General features: G+C 44.5%; 2 protein-coding genes across 4 annotated transcripts; one reads left to right on the top strand and one right to left on the bottom strand.

The window, feature by feature from the left end:
- Nucleotides 1–2,050: 2,050 nt before the first annotated feature.
- On the top strand, nt 2,051–6,681 carry LOC100275636 (uncharacterized). 2 transcript variants are annotated; one of them, XM_020549044.3, is made up of 3 exons: nt 2,051–3,675; nt 5,398–5,444; nt 6,406–6,681. In XM_020549044.3, the coding sequence occupies exons 1-3, from the start codon at nt 2,323–2,325 to the stop codon at nt 6,446–6,448; spliced, it is 1,443 nt and encodes a 480-aa protein (XP_020404633.1). In that variant the 5' UTR covers nt 2,051–2,322; the 3' UTR covers nt 6,449–6,681. The 2 variants fall into 2 exon arrangements, with proteins under 2 accessions (XP_020404633.1, NP_001143155.1); NM_001149683.2 differs by lacking the exon at nt 6,406–6,681 and adding an exon at nt 5,539–5,992 and having other exon boundaries at nt 2,197–3,675.
- Nucleotides 6,682–7,873: 1,192 nt separating this feature from the next.
- LOC100274874 (uncharacterized) lies at nt 7,874–13,007 on the bottom strand. 2 transcript variants are annotated; one of them, XM_008670792.4, is made up of 7 exons: nt 12,608–13,007; nt 10,399–10,617; nt 9,566–9,810; nt 9,220–9,489; nt 8,883–9,020; nt 8,487–8,545; nt 7,874–8,406 (listed from the first exon to the last, which is right to left on the bottom strand). In XM_008670792.4, the coding sequence occupies exons 2-7, from the start codon at nt 10,607–10,609 to the stop codon at nt 8,301–8,303; spliced, it is 1,029 nt and encodes a 342-aa protein (XP_008669014.1). In that variant the 5' UTR covers nt 10,610–10,617; nt 12,608–13,007; the 3' UTR covers nt 7,874–8,300.
- Nucleotides 13,008–13,286: the final 279 nt, after the last annotated feature.

Genomic DNA, 13,286 nt, shown 5'->3' with positions numbered 1-13,286 from the left:
TTTTGAGCTTGTCTTTTCTTGTTAGGGTGATTTTCATTTTGTTAATGGTTATTGGTTTGCATGATGGCTACGGCATCTTTCATAGGATCGGAGCCAACATTTTTACGGATGTGGCTCCAGTGTCTTTCGGCGCGTGGATGCACATTAGTCCGGGCTTGTTTAAGAGTCAGGGATGGCTATTCAATTTTGATATAGCAAGAGTATTTTAGACCTTTCAATCCTCTCAATGCCTTAGCGATAATCACCGCCTCCTTGAAACACACACAAGAGCCCGTTCCCGTGCACCACCGGGGGGCCGCACGAGTTTATGATGATGCCGATGGGGACAGAAGCTAGCATATATGACGTGATAGTTCATAGAACCAAACTAGTATCAGCGACGACGACGCAAAAGCTAAAAACGAAGCAGTCTGGGACTCGTTTATTCAGAACACATACCGCCATCTTTATACTAGGCTAGATGGCCTTGTTACCGCTAAGCTACTTTTGGCAGTAGTTTTGAATGAAAGCCAATCTCTTTTAGTTAGCCTTTTTTTTGCTCAAAAGAAAAATAAAACAGGCTGACGAAAAAAAAAAAGAACCCATAAGTCAGAAACAGCGCGCCCAGTTCGTTTTGTGGATCTGCGGTTGCCGATCGAATTTTAATCGAACTGTTGTGGCGCGCCACCCCATCTGATGTCTAGTCTAGTCGTCGTCAAGCTCAGCAGAATGCACGCCCGTTGATCTTTATTCAAAAACTGAGAGGTATACTGCACTATGCCAGAGGAAGCCTAATCTACTATATGACAAAACATGGTAAACCATCATAAACGAATAACAAAGAAAAACAATACAACTCGCGACATTGATAATGTCGATAAGGCTAGAATAGTTACTTGGTACTGCTGAGTATTTTTCACATACGGTACCATCCGATCTTGTCCTACGGAGGACTCATCTCTCTCTCTCTCTCTAAAACATATAGTAAAATTTGTCTAATAAATCAAATATGTGCTGGTAACATGTACGGAGTAAACCTTAGCATTTTTTTTTTGATTACATGTTTTTATTTTGTTTTCTGAACCGGCAGGAGCAGGAGACGCAGGCGTCGATAAGGACGGCTGGCAATGGCATGGCCAGCGCAGAAGGATCTCAGTTCCAGCGGAAACAGAGAAGCGTACTTGCTTGCAAGTTGAAACTTTGCAAGGATTTAATCAGGCCACGTGTTGAAACCATCGTCGTGCCTACGGATCAATGTCGTCCGACCCACGGTTAGACTAGCAGGACAGCATCCGTGCTGTACTGTACTCCCCTCCTGATCCTCTGGTGAACTTGGAACTTGCGAGTCGCACGAAAAGGGCAGATGGAAGGACACGGTGGGTCCACCTCGTGGTCTCCCGTCCACGTAAACAATTATTTAACTGGCTGGTCAATAGTGTTGTGCTTAACGGTTTTCATCACATTATTATTATTATTATTAAACCTGACAGCTCTCATTATCGCTGTACTACCCTTTTCCTATTAGATTGATCGCCACCATTAAATATATTTGACTGGGGATTAAAATGCTGAAACGGTAGCCTGCAGATAAAAAACCCTGCGGGGGATCGATACGGCCATGCAGCCCATCATTAGGAAAAATCTGCGTACAGAAAATTAACAAAGAGTATCGAAGGGAATGCATTATGGGTTGCTTAATAATTCTATCCATCCATCCGCCCGTCCGTTCGTTCGTTCGAAACACATACCGTATCGGACGGCCATTTGCAATCGTTTTTCACCTGTTCGCGACGAACAGTACAACCAAGCTAGCTAGCTAGCCTGTTGTGCTGTGCTGTCCACATGCAACTGCCGTTTTCTTGACTGGCTCCAGATCCTTGGAACGCGTCCACGTCTACGATCCAATACACAAGCATGCATCAACCTTTGCTCATAAATATCTCAAGAGCGTCGCGCTCTGGGGATGGGCAAAAAGTGTGGACGCTCCGTGTACTAGGCGGTGTTCACTGAGAAAATTGGGCGACATTGCAATGGACAAGTTCCACAGTCGACGACATACTGTATCTGTATGTAGGGCGCCACACCGTTCAAGACTGCAACTGCACGTACCTTTCTCACAGACCCCACTTGCAGCCGGAGGAGCCTACTTGGGGCCCACCTCGCGAAGGGGAAAAGCCGAAAAGAAGAAGAGAAGGCGGCTCAACACATCAAACCCAACTCCCCGCACCAATTCCTTCCAAGTTCCTTCCAACTCGCTCCCAAATCCAGACGAGAAAAAGCTCCGCGTCTGCGGTTTGATTGCGCTCGCGCCCCTTCCGAATCCTCTCGCCACCCCCCGCCGTCATGGACGACGACCACGACCACGACGCGTCGTCGCCGGCCGCCGGGGAGCGGTGCCCGTGCTGCTCCTCCCCCTCCTCCTCGCCGGCCGTGCCGTGGCGGCGGTCCGTGAAGCGGAAGCTGGGCGCGGAGAAGGGGGAGGAGGGCGGGGAGGCGGGGCCCACGGCGCGGGTCGAGGCGGAGGACGAGTGCGCGGCGCTGCGGGAGGCGGTGGCGGCGGCCCAGTCCACGGCGTCGGCGCTGCGGGCCGAGGTCGAGGAGGAGCGCCTCGCCGCGGCCAGCGCCGCCAGCGAGGCCATGGCCATGATGCTCCGCCTGCAGCGCGACAAGGCCGAGGTCCAGATGGAGCTCCGCCAGTTCCGCCGCTTCGCCGACGAGAAGATGGCGCTCGACGCCGCGGACATCGACCAGCTGCGCGCGCTCCTCGCCCAGCGCGCGCGCCGCCTGGTGCGCCTCCGCGCCAGGCTCCGCGAGTACAGGCGCCAGTTCCTCCACCTCGGCATCCCGCTCCCCGAGGGCGAGGACCTCCTGTTCGCCCAGACCGCCGCCGAGGAGGAAGAGGACCTACTCCTCCTCGAGGGCGAGGACGGCTACGCCGATGGCGATGGCGATGGTGATGGAGGGTACTACCCTCAGCTCCGCTGCAACGACGGGGAGTACTACTACGAGGACGAGGAGGAAGAAGATGCGGTTGCCCTCGATCTGGAGCGCCGGATCTGCCGCCTCGAGCACGATCAGGAAACTCCCCTGCTTGAGCCACCCCTTCAGGAAGACGAAGAGGAAGGCACCCACCTCTACACAGAAGAGGCGTTGCCGGACTTGTCTGGGCATGAGCAGGGTGGCCTCTATGCTGATGACATGTTATCTGTGGACGGTGTGGAAGAACTGAGCGACCTCCACAATGACGATGAAGAGCTGCCAGAGTCTCCTACTGCTGGCCGTGGTGATAGGGTGGAAGCAAGCGAGGCTGATGGTGTTGACAGTGGCAGTGATAGGGTATACACCATTGACAAGGTGCATCAAGGTGAGTCTGCGCCTATTGCAAGGGTCATGGATAAGTACCAGGGTGAGGCGGTGGAGCCAGACATTAAGAAGCTTTACATGAGGCTGGAGGCACTGGAGGCTGATAGGGAGTCGATGAGGCAGGCCCTTGTGGCAATGCGCACAGAGAAGGCACAACTTGTTCTTCTTTGTGAGATTGCGCAGCATCTTGCCAAGGATGGAGTTCCAGCTGGGGTGGGGCCAGGTGTACACCGTTCCCCTAGAAAACGAGCAGTTGGGATTGTAGAAAGGAGATTCACGGAGGACAAGAGGGTGGCACTCCTCAAGACATATTCCGTGGTTGCCTTGTTTAAGGTATGTTGCTTGTTTTACTGGTAGGATACTGGCTGTGCAAAACATTGCAAGATTTTGCTGGAGATCGCCTCCATTTAGTAGATTATTAATACCGTGTGGTCTATTAAGATCTAAGTTACGATGGTTGTGTGCTGATTTAGTATAAAATCACTTGTAGATTCATTCATTTGATCAAACTAGGATGCTGCTATCTAATATCTATGACCTTTCCAGCAGATATTTGAGCATATTTAGGAATTATTGTTGTAGAATGCATAATATTGCTGTTGCTGCAATGCAGCATGTAGTTAATATGATTATCTATTTGCAACTGTTTTCTTAGTTTATTTCATTAGGGGCCAAAGTAAGTTGGGAACTGTTATTTGCTTTACACAATATGAATTCAAGCCAGGTTGGTTCTGTGCAATATTAAATGCAGCACACCTGAGACTGTCCGCAGCGGTTCTCCCAAAATTTTCCCCTCTATTACTCTATATCCCCCTTCTCTTCTCCCTCCCACAGTGGTTTCTCCTAAATTATCCCCTATACCCCACTACAAACATAAAATATTATTTTTGCATATTTATTCATCACTCTATCTATTTTTCTCCAAATAAAAAATACCGATAGGCACATAACTCCAGGTAAGGGACCGGCTGCCGTTTCCCCGAATCTGGCGGTTCACTGTTTTCACCTCTTAAACTGTAGCGCGCAGGGGCCTGTTTAGTGTGCGGCGTTGCAGCTCACGCGGCACCCTAAACCCCTACAGGGCTAGGGGAGCGCGAGTCAGGCGGACGCTGCTGCAGCTAGCCTGAGCTCATCTATTCTTTACATCAACCAAGAGATAAATTTGGAATATCAGTCTCCATGGTTCTTGCTGACTGTGACTTATTTTATTGAAATTCATGTTGCTTATTGCTGTGACATAATTTCTTCCATATATATATATTTTTTAAGATAAGGCCAGAGGATAGCACTTTCAGAGTTCTGTTTGTAATTTGTTAATCCAGTTCTGCTCACCTTTAAGTAGGGGTGGTAATGGATCGCGATCCAAATGCTTCTTCACAAAATGATAGGGGCATAAATAAATTTTAGTTAAAAAATGAATAGAAATAGAGTCTGATCCTAATTTGATCCGATCCTTAAATCTTATAGTGTAAAATTTAGAGCCCATTGTCACCCCTACCCTTGAGCATCTGTTAGAGAAAAAGTACATGGCATGAGTGAAACTTAGAGGGTGTTTGTATGTGTGTTTAGGTGGCAGGGTGTGTGTGATTCCTTGCCACTCTTGATGTCATATAATTGTAGTGCTTGTGGCAAATGGCTTGCTGGTCAACCGTGGATTGCCAGACAATAAATGGCAAGTTGTGTACTTTCACTGTCCTAATTGCTTTTTGCTTGTACTGCCTGTGCCTATTTGTGGGGTGTGATGTTTTTTCTTCTGCAGTCACTTCTTAACCATGTGACCAACATACCATTAAAGCACTAACACATGAATATCTATCTACCTAGCATAAAAGTTGAGTAAAATAAAAACAATTAAATAAATAAAAACTGGATGTAGGCATTATTCCAGAAGAGTTTAATTGGATTGCTACATTACACCTCTACATAAATGTCAAATGTTCTTTAGACGTGAGCTCGTGCCGTGACATCCCTTTGTGCTTACACGGTCCTTCCTGTTCATGATGATAACCAAGTAGTCTATTCCCAAACCTAAGTATTTGTTGTTATCTTTTGCAGTGGGTCCTCACTTTATTTGGCAAGAAAAAGAAGCTATCTCAAAGCAGGTAGGGGACTTCAATTGGAATTCAGTTCATGTTATATACTTATTTTATCTGTAAAGCACGATGATATTGACTTCTTTTCCTACTTGGTTGATAGGTATACTTTTGGCTTATCAAGTAATAATGTTGGTTTGCTCCTACTCTTGGATAAGTGCCCACGGATCCAGAAAACCCTCATGAGAACAAAGTAAAACCTGCCGAAAAGAAGCAGCAGCAGCAGCTGTACAATGTAAATAAATAGCTGTCAGTTGGGAAGTTTGCATCGGATTGTTTTTTTTGTTAATGCTGGGTGGAGCCAGAGTTCTTTTGATTCTTTAGTTGATGATTTTCTGATTTCACATCTTTGGTGATGAGGATATGCGCGTTGGTCTTGCAATCGTTCAAGTCACAAAAAAGCTATTGCTTTGCTTCTTTCTCACCAGCAAGAGCTACAATGCATGTATAGTAATACACTGGTGGTTGGTTTACTTGCTTGCAGGTTGATGAGTGAATATTTATGACTTTTAGCTTACATGTCCAAACTGCAAACTTTTGTAAAAAAATGTTCCTTGTATTCAAATTAAATCTGTTTATGCTTGTAGCCTAGCGGTTAAGGACTTCTGAGTAGCACCTCCAAGACTTGAGTTTGATTCCTATTGGGATCGAATTTTCAGGCTTGGTTAAAAAAATTCCCTCGTTGTGCCCTATCCGCTCTCGGGTTGCGATGTCTTGTGTGCCATCCTTCGGTTGGGCTGTTGTAGAGTGGACAGTTGACGTCGACCCGTTAGTGATGGAGGGTCAGGGTTTAGAGATTTTTTCGGTCGGGACCATTGTTTCGGTCTCTTCTTATATGGAATACCGGGAGGATGGACTTTTTCCTCCCCGACTGGGTTTTGTATGTTCAGATTTGCTGGATTGGCAAATCTGTTAACCAGAAATTTGTGTAAAATTCCTGATCTGAACCGCCCTTCCAAAATATATGCAGGTGGAGCCAATACAGGTACGTTGTCTTTATGCTCACGCATTGACTGAAACCTGATATTAGCTGGGTGTGTTAGCCGGAAAATATCTCGCAGGACCTATGCTATGCATATCAGCATATCTGTACATATTGATTCTCTTGTAGTCTATATGTACACCCGCGGATGAGTTAGCTGAAGTTTTTGTGAAATTCTTTACCTGGACATCTGGCGCTTGTAAGCTTACATAAATAATAAATATACTGAATTTGTCTGTGAATGACAGATCCAGACGTCCAGTACAGGTAAGCAACTTACCATTGCACTACTTCAGCCGAGCCAGCAAACTATTTGGAATTTTGGATGATATATATACTTCAGTGTACCCACATGGCCACATGTATCCCAAAAGTGCTGTTTTGTTACATGATGTGGTCTGTACTTTAGACTTTCTATTATATTTAAGTAAAAAAAAACTCTCTCATCTCTCCACACACACAATGTCTCCAACCATTTTCCCTATCCAGTTTCTCTATACACTATAACTCGGTTATCTAACATTTTTTTCATTAGTTTTTCGACTCTAAAAAATCATAATCTATTCATACTACAGTAATGTATATTATTATCATGTTACAGAGCTTAAAAAGGTTAATATTGCAAAGAAATGAAATATTAAAGAATAGAGGGAGATTAGAGCTCACTCCATATATGGAGTAGCTATAGAGGCATTATGGAGGGGCAAAAGAAATGAAATAATTAAAAATAGAGAGATTAGAGCTCACTCCATATATGGGAGAGCTATCACCATAGGGTTGGAAAAGAGCCAAGCTCGGTGACCCAACAAGTCAAGTTCGGTTCGACTCATTTACATTCGGTGTGATTGGTTAGGTAGACGAGTGTGGCCTACCTCGTACGAGCTTGGCTCGTTGGAAGCGGACGCTCGCTGCGTACCTACGCATGCAACCGGGGGTGATCATTTTGTCCTCCGCTGTAGCTGTAGGGCTTGGCCTTGCGTGCACAGGTAAGCAAACAAAAGTGGTACTTTGGTCGATGCATCTAGAGAGTCTGGATAAGTAAACGCAGGCAACCAATCACACCGATTGTGATTTCGGAGATTAGACTTGGCTCGGACTAGCGAGTCACCACACTAAGTCTCATTAACATAAATTGTATATTTTATTATATATTTTTATTATATATAATCTGACAACATATTCTAAACTATACATAGCATTGTGTCTATAAAAATAAATCAATAACATAATAACGTAATAATGTAACAATATAGCACCGTGTCATTAGACTGGATCAGACTTGTTTAGGCTTAGCTCGCTGTTTCAGCTCGGATGGCTCAAATTCATTTAGGCTCATGAGCCTCTCTGAGTCTGAGGGAGTCCGAGTCGGCTCGCGAGCCTCGAGCTTTTTTTTAGCCCTAGACAAGGAGCACTATAGGGAACTGTTGGAGCCGTTGTCGCCATAGTACACTGAATATGAGGTGGGGGTTGAACTTTGGAGATGGTCTTAAGAGGTTCAGGGCAGCTGGACAACATTTGACTTCACTTTTACAGGCAAATAACACACCAACAATCAGTAAATAGGGTAAATAACCCAATAATCAGTAGATATGTAAATACAATATGAGTTTCGTCATTTCAAGCTTGTAGTAGAACGGAAGGAACAAAGAAATTAGTTAAATCCGTTCGATTCTTCCAAATCTGAATCAGGCGGAGAATGATAGAATGCAACTGATTTTGTTTGCTTCTTCGATGGGCTCAGCTTCTGCTATGTCAATTTCTGTTATGTGAGCGCAGTTAACTTAATTGATTGACGCTTGCCAGGAACTAAAATATGTAATTAGCCAGAGAACCTTCAGATGTAATTAGCCACAACAATTGAACTGGTAAGAACATTGTAGCTTTCAAATCCCCATCGATAGCATTGCCTGTGAGTCCCAGTATTCTTTGGCCTGCTTCACCATCACACTTCGCTCTTCGCGCAGTCTCTGCAGAAAGTAATCTTTGTCCCTGGTTAAACAAGAGATGCAAGTCAGCTCTAGCGCACACATAATTCTGTCTCACAAGAGGTGCAAGTTAGATTCCAATACCTTCTCTTGAGGAGCAATTCTAGTTCAGTCATACGCACAGCACGATCAAACACACCAACCTGTAGATCGAAATCATCACCATGTTAGCTGAAACAATGTACGTACACAACTTTTGTCATGTGTTTATGGGACAATACATCGTTTAGAACGTAGCATGAACACCAAGGTGATTTATGGGTGGTGTTAAAAAAACAAGAACAACCTAGGATAAACTAGGTGGCTTTGCATATTAAGAAGAAAAAAAGAAACTATTTTCGCCTCGACGGTTTATGGGTGATGTAGCAAATACGGTTAAAGAAAACATGTCACAAACAGAAGACACGTTTCACCACAGCAAGGAGGTCAAGGAGACTGAACAAGAATGATCTCTGGCAGCAAGTAGGATTGCTCACATACCGCTCGGCAGACAGGGCACTTGGCCTCCGGAGGTGCCGACTTGACACCCTGGAAGATGTAGACAGAAGCAGCACCACATGCACAGGCTTTGCAGAACAGATGCCCACAGCTAAGCGCATAAGGGTTGAACAAAGTGTCCTGTACACATTGCAAGTGGAAAAAACATCACAAATGGATGTTAAAATCAGCTCACATATATTCAAGCAAACTGGAGAAAGAAAAAAAATACCCTGCAGAGACAACATGCAAAGTTTTCACAGCAATCTTCCCTACCAACAAGGGCTATCCTTTTAGATATTTATGAGCCAAAGAAAACAGAAGTTAAAGAATATCTCACCAAGCAAATTGGACAAGTTAGGCTGTACTCATACTTCAGAGTTTCAGAAATGGTCATTGTTAGTAGTGGCTGTGCTCCACTCAGGTCACAGGAAAAATTCTTGAAGAATCCATTCTTGAAGAACTCTCCAGCTCTAGGTTCATCAGCATCTGAATCATCGCAGTTAAGATGGAAAGCAGCAAGCTCTATCAGCCAAGGTGACTGCAACAGTTCAATATGCTCAGTTTGCATCTTGCTCTTGAAATCTCTGCCACTCACAGAACCATGTATCTGCAGGATTATAACTATATAAATACACAAAGATACATTCAATATGTCTGCTGGCAATAAGGAGGTCAACACTTACCTTGTCATATTTCTTGAGAATTTTGCGAATAGCAATAGCATTCATGGTCACATAATTGAGAAGCATTCTGCCTTCTTGAACCATTATTTGCTGATCATCTATGAAACACTGCCTAAAACGCCATATACAGCGTTGTAGTCCTGAAGGAACATGAAGATGGAGGAGACGTTGTACTCTAGATCTGAAACAACCTGCTATTTCTGATGCTTCCTTGTTGAGTTCTGTAAAGAACATCTCATCACACACTGAACAAGAAAGATACTAAAAGTTAAAATCACAGCAGTATAGATTGTAAGACAAGCATAACAAGATGAAAAAAGGAGTAGCAAAATGTTAAGTTCATGATCTTAAGTAAACAATTCTAGCTAGGCTATCTAGTTCTAGATTTCCAGCTATGAATTTATATGGTGGGACCAGGATTAGTCCATAGTTAGGTCAAACAGACATGAATACTCACCCATCTGAAACTAATAATATTTTTAAAGCAAGGGGCCCAATTGTACAAAATGAAATCACTGCTATTCTTTCGTGGAAGATAATAATGACAGTTGTAATATTATTTTTTTTGGTTTTTAAATCTTGTGTCATCAAGTTGATGCCAAATTAGTCCATTTCTTATCATAAAAATATAACTATTTCCTCAAAAGTTCATGAGTTGCAAATTGTAATAAGATAATCACATGTGGTTCAAAGTAACAAACCAAACGTCAAAATGCAAACAGAATGATTTTTAACTATGGTGACAACACATTATTTTGCTTCCATATCATAAACACAAAACACACGCATCAAGATGGAGGAGCTTGGTCTGCGATGGTGGAATATGGGCATACATGTGCATGAGTTGCATTCACAAATGTTTGAAGATTCGTCTCTCCCCTCCTGCTGCTCATCACCATTTGTGCCATCTGCTTGCAGTGAGCGACCAACTCTACATTTCTTCAATACCTTTTTGAGGCGTTTGTATTCTACATGGGAGCATTGCCCTAGGAATTTGTCCCGCTCTGCCCGGAGATACTCCTCATATGTGGCGCCGAACTTCATCTTGTCTGCTGGAAAAAGAAATGATAATGAACTATAGCCATACAACGTTGAGGAGGTTAGGCACTCCATTGTGAATTTTGACAACGAAATAAATCAGCAGACACTCCATGCACTATGACATCTGATGGGTATATTGGTCACAGCATTATGTTCAAGATTGATCAAGGGATATTTTCAGCTGCAATTTATAATCTGTCATTGCGCAACCAAAAATTCACGGGACGAAATATGTTTTAACATACAAATCCATTTTCTTTGGGAATAATTTAATTTCGATCAAAATTAGCTTCGCATGCATGACTTAACTGACACAGATAACTGTATTCTGCAAAAGAATACATGGCATAGAATCTAAACTGTAATGGATAAAAAAGAAGATTAAATGAAATAGTAATACTAATACACAGTGGAAGGAGTAAAGGACTAAGGGCTTGTTTGGAACCACCCAGTTTTTAAGAAAATGGTTTATGAAAAATGTGGTGGTTCCAAACATACCCGTTTATGTTCCAATTTATAGAAACTAGATTTCTGGTTTCTTAAAACCAAGAAGATAGTCTCCCCTAGCTAAAATTAGTTTATAAAAACCGAGGTGGTTTCAAACACCATGAACCGGTTTTTTTATAAACCAGTTTCTAGAAACTAGAGACAGAAACCGAATTATTAAAAACTAGGTTGTTTCCAAACAAGGCCTAAGAGAACTGATTTAGCTATAGTCCTATATCCTTTTTATGGACCATAAACATGTAAAATTGGTATCTAGAAAATGTAATAGAGAATGTGGAATTATAACTCTTGCTGCATGTTAGCTAGCCAGTAGCTACAAACATCATTGCCCGGTATAGTAATCCTACCTATTGATCTTTCATCAGTCACAGTTTGTGCTGCTATGATTATTTTAATTTTATAAGGTTATAATAATATGTTCTATATATTTTCGTAATTTAAACTATGTGAATTCAACTTTCTCTGTACGACTGCAACTGCATACGCAGAAATTTCAAAAAGAAAAGAACATATTGGCTTCTGCACCAAATGGACCAATATTATAATCGTGCAGAACAATGCAGGTGCTGACTTTTGAACCTTAATTAAAAGGAAAAGATTTGATCTTATCGATCCTAGGGTATAATATAAATAACATCAGTGCCAACTTGTGCGAGAACGTCAACATCATTGCACCAGAAACGTAACACTCAAGCTAACTGAATGTAGTATTTTGGAATTTCCTCATAGTTTGTCATATTGCATAAACATATTGACAGTTGTTTCAGGAAAAAAACAAATGGAATTGCTTGGTAACCAATAAAAAAACTTTTGAATGTAAAAATATGACGTGCAATGACCAACCAGTGGATCTGTGGATGAGAACATGGCTGAGGCAAATATTTACGGTAACAGGATAGAGCACTAGAGTTTGCTCAAAGTTCGCGCGCGCGGCTTAAATTTAAAGGCACGTATATATTGAGTGATATAAAGCCCGGCAAAGAAGAAAACGCCCAGTATAGAATATTGTTGACGACGTTGCAACTGAGTTGGTTGGTTGATCCGAGGAAGGAAACATGATAGGGAGGGAGGAGAAGAGCATGCAGACAAACGGAAAAGGAACGACAACAAAGACATGACGTGGCCCAGCTAAGTGCATTTACATTCCTATATAAAGAATCGAATCGGTTGATCGAGGACGAAGGGACAGGAGAGGTTTGAAACTCTCCCGGCCGCCCTGGCCCCGTACGCCGGGGGCTAGCTTGGAATCGGGAACAAGAAAGAGTTCATGTTCGCTCGGACCAAATCCCCAAATCTCGTCTATCTGAGCTGAGCTGGCGCACAGAAAGTCCTCTGAACCGTGTAAACGATCACGGGCTCACGGCGACCGCGCCGACAAAAAAAAACATGCACGGCGCGTGACTGCGTGAGAGAAGGAAATAGAATCGGACGTGGCCGGAGAAGCCATTGCGGTTCCCGCAGCGGCGGCGACTGCGCACGGGATGGCGTAGTTACCTGCACGGACCACCGCAGCGCGTTAGGGCGGGGATCGACGAGGATCGCCGGATCGCCGCTTGCCGCTCGTGCAGAGGCAGCGTGCGTGCATGCGGCGGCGACGGCGGCGGCGGCGGCGGCGGCTGGTGTTCAGGGGGAAAGTGAACGGCGGCAGCGGCGGTGCTCGCGTGACGCGCTTGCTTGGGCGCAAACCAAAACGAGGGAGATATGCTGGCCTCCGCGGCTCCGCCTCTCTATCTGCTAGTCTGGCTGTGGCCGCCTTCTCTTGGTTCCGTTCCGTTGCGGCTTGCGAAGCAATTAAAAGGGGTGGGTGGGTGGGTGGGTAGGGGACGCCACGGGTTGCCTTTTTCTCCACCTTGGACGGGCCCCACAAGCCGCAAGGTCGTCTGCACCGGGCCCAACCGCAAGTGAAACTGGGTGGTAGATGTGTTGGTCTTGGCCTGTTCCACCTCCTCTTGCAAACAAAAGAATTCTTCCGTGTGCCGTGCGCGTATATCCAGTGGCAGCCGCCGTGGAGCACCCGCCCAGGCCAGGTGTAGGTGTAGCATAGCGTGGCGTAGGCAGGCTTTCTTTCACTCTGGACGGGTAAGGGGCGCCCTGGGTCCACCTGTCTGCGGACAGCGGGCCGATGGTGTGCTTTCACCTGGCCATGGTGGTCAAACAGGTCATTAGCGGCGGG

This window comes from Zea mays, chromosome 1 (genome assembly GCF_902167145.1).
Source record: "Zea mays cultivar B73 chromosome 1, Zm-B73-REFERENCE-NAM-5.0, whole genome shotgun sequence".
Taxonomy (NCBI): domain Eukaryota; kingdom Viridiplantae; phylum Streptophyta; class Magnoliopsida; order Poales; family Poaceae; genus Zea; species Zea mays.
The sequence above is the reverse complement of the archived record's forward strand: the minus strand, read 5'-3'. Positions and strand labels throughout refer to the sequence as shown.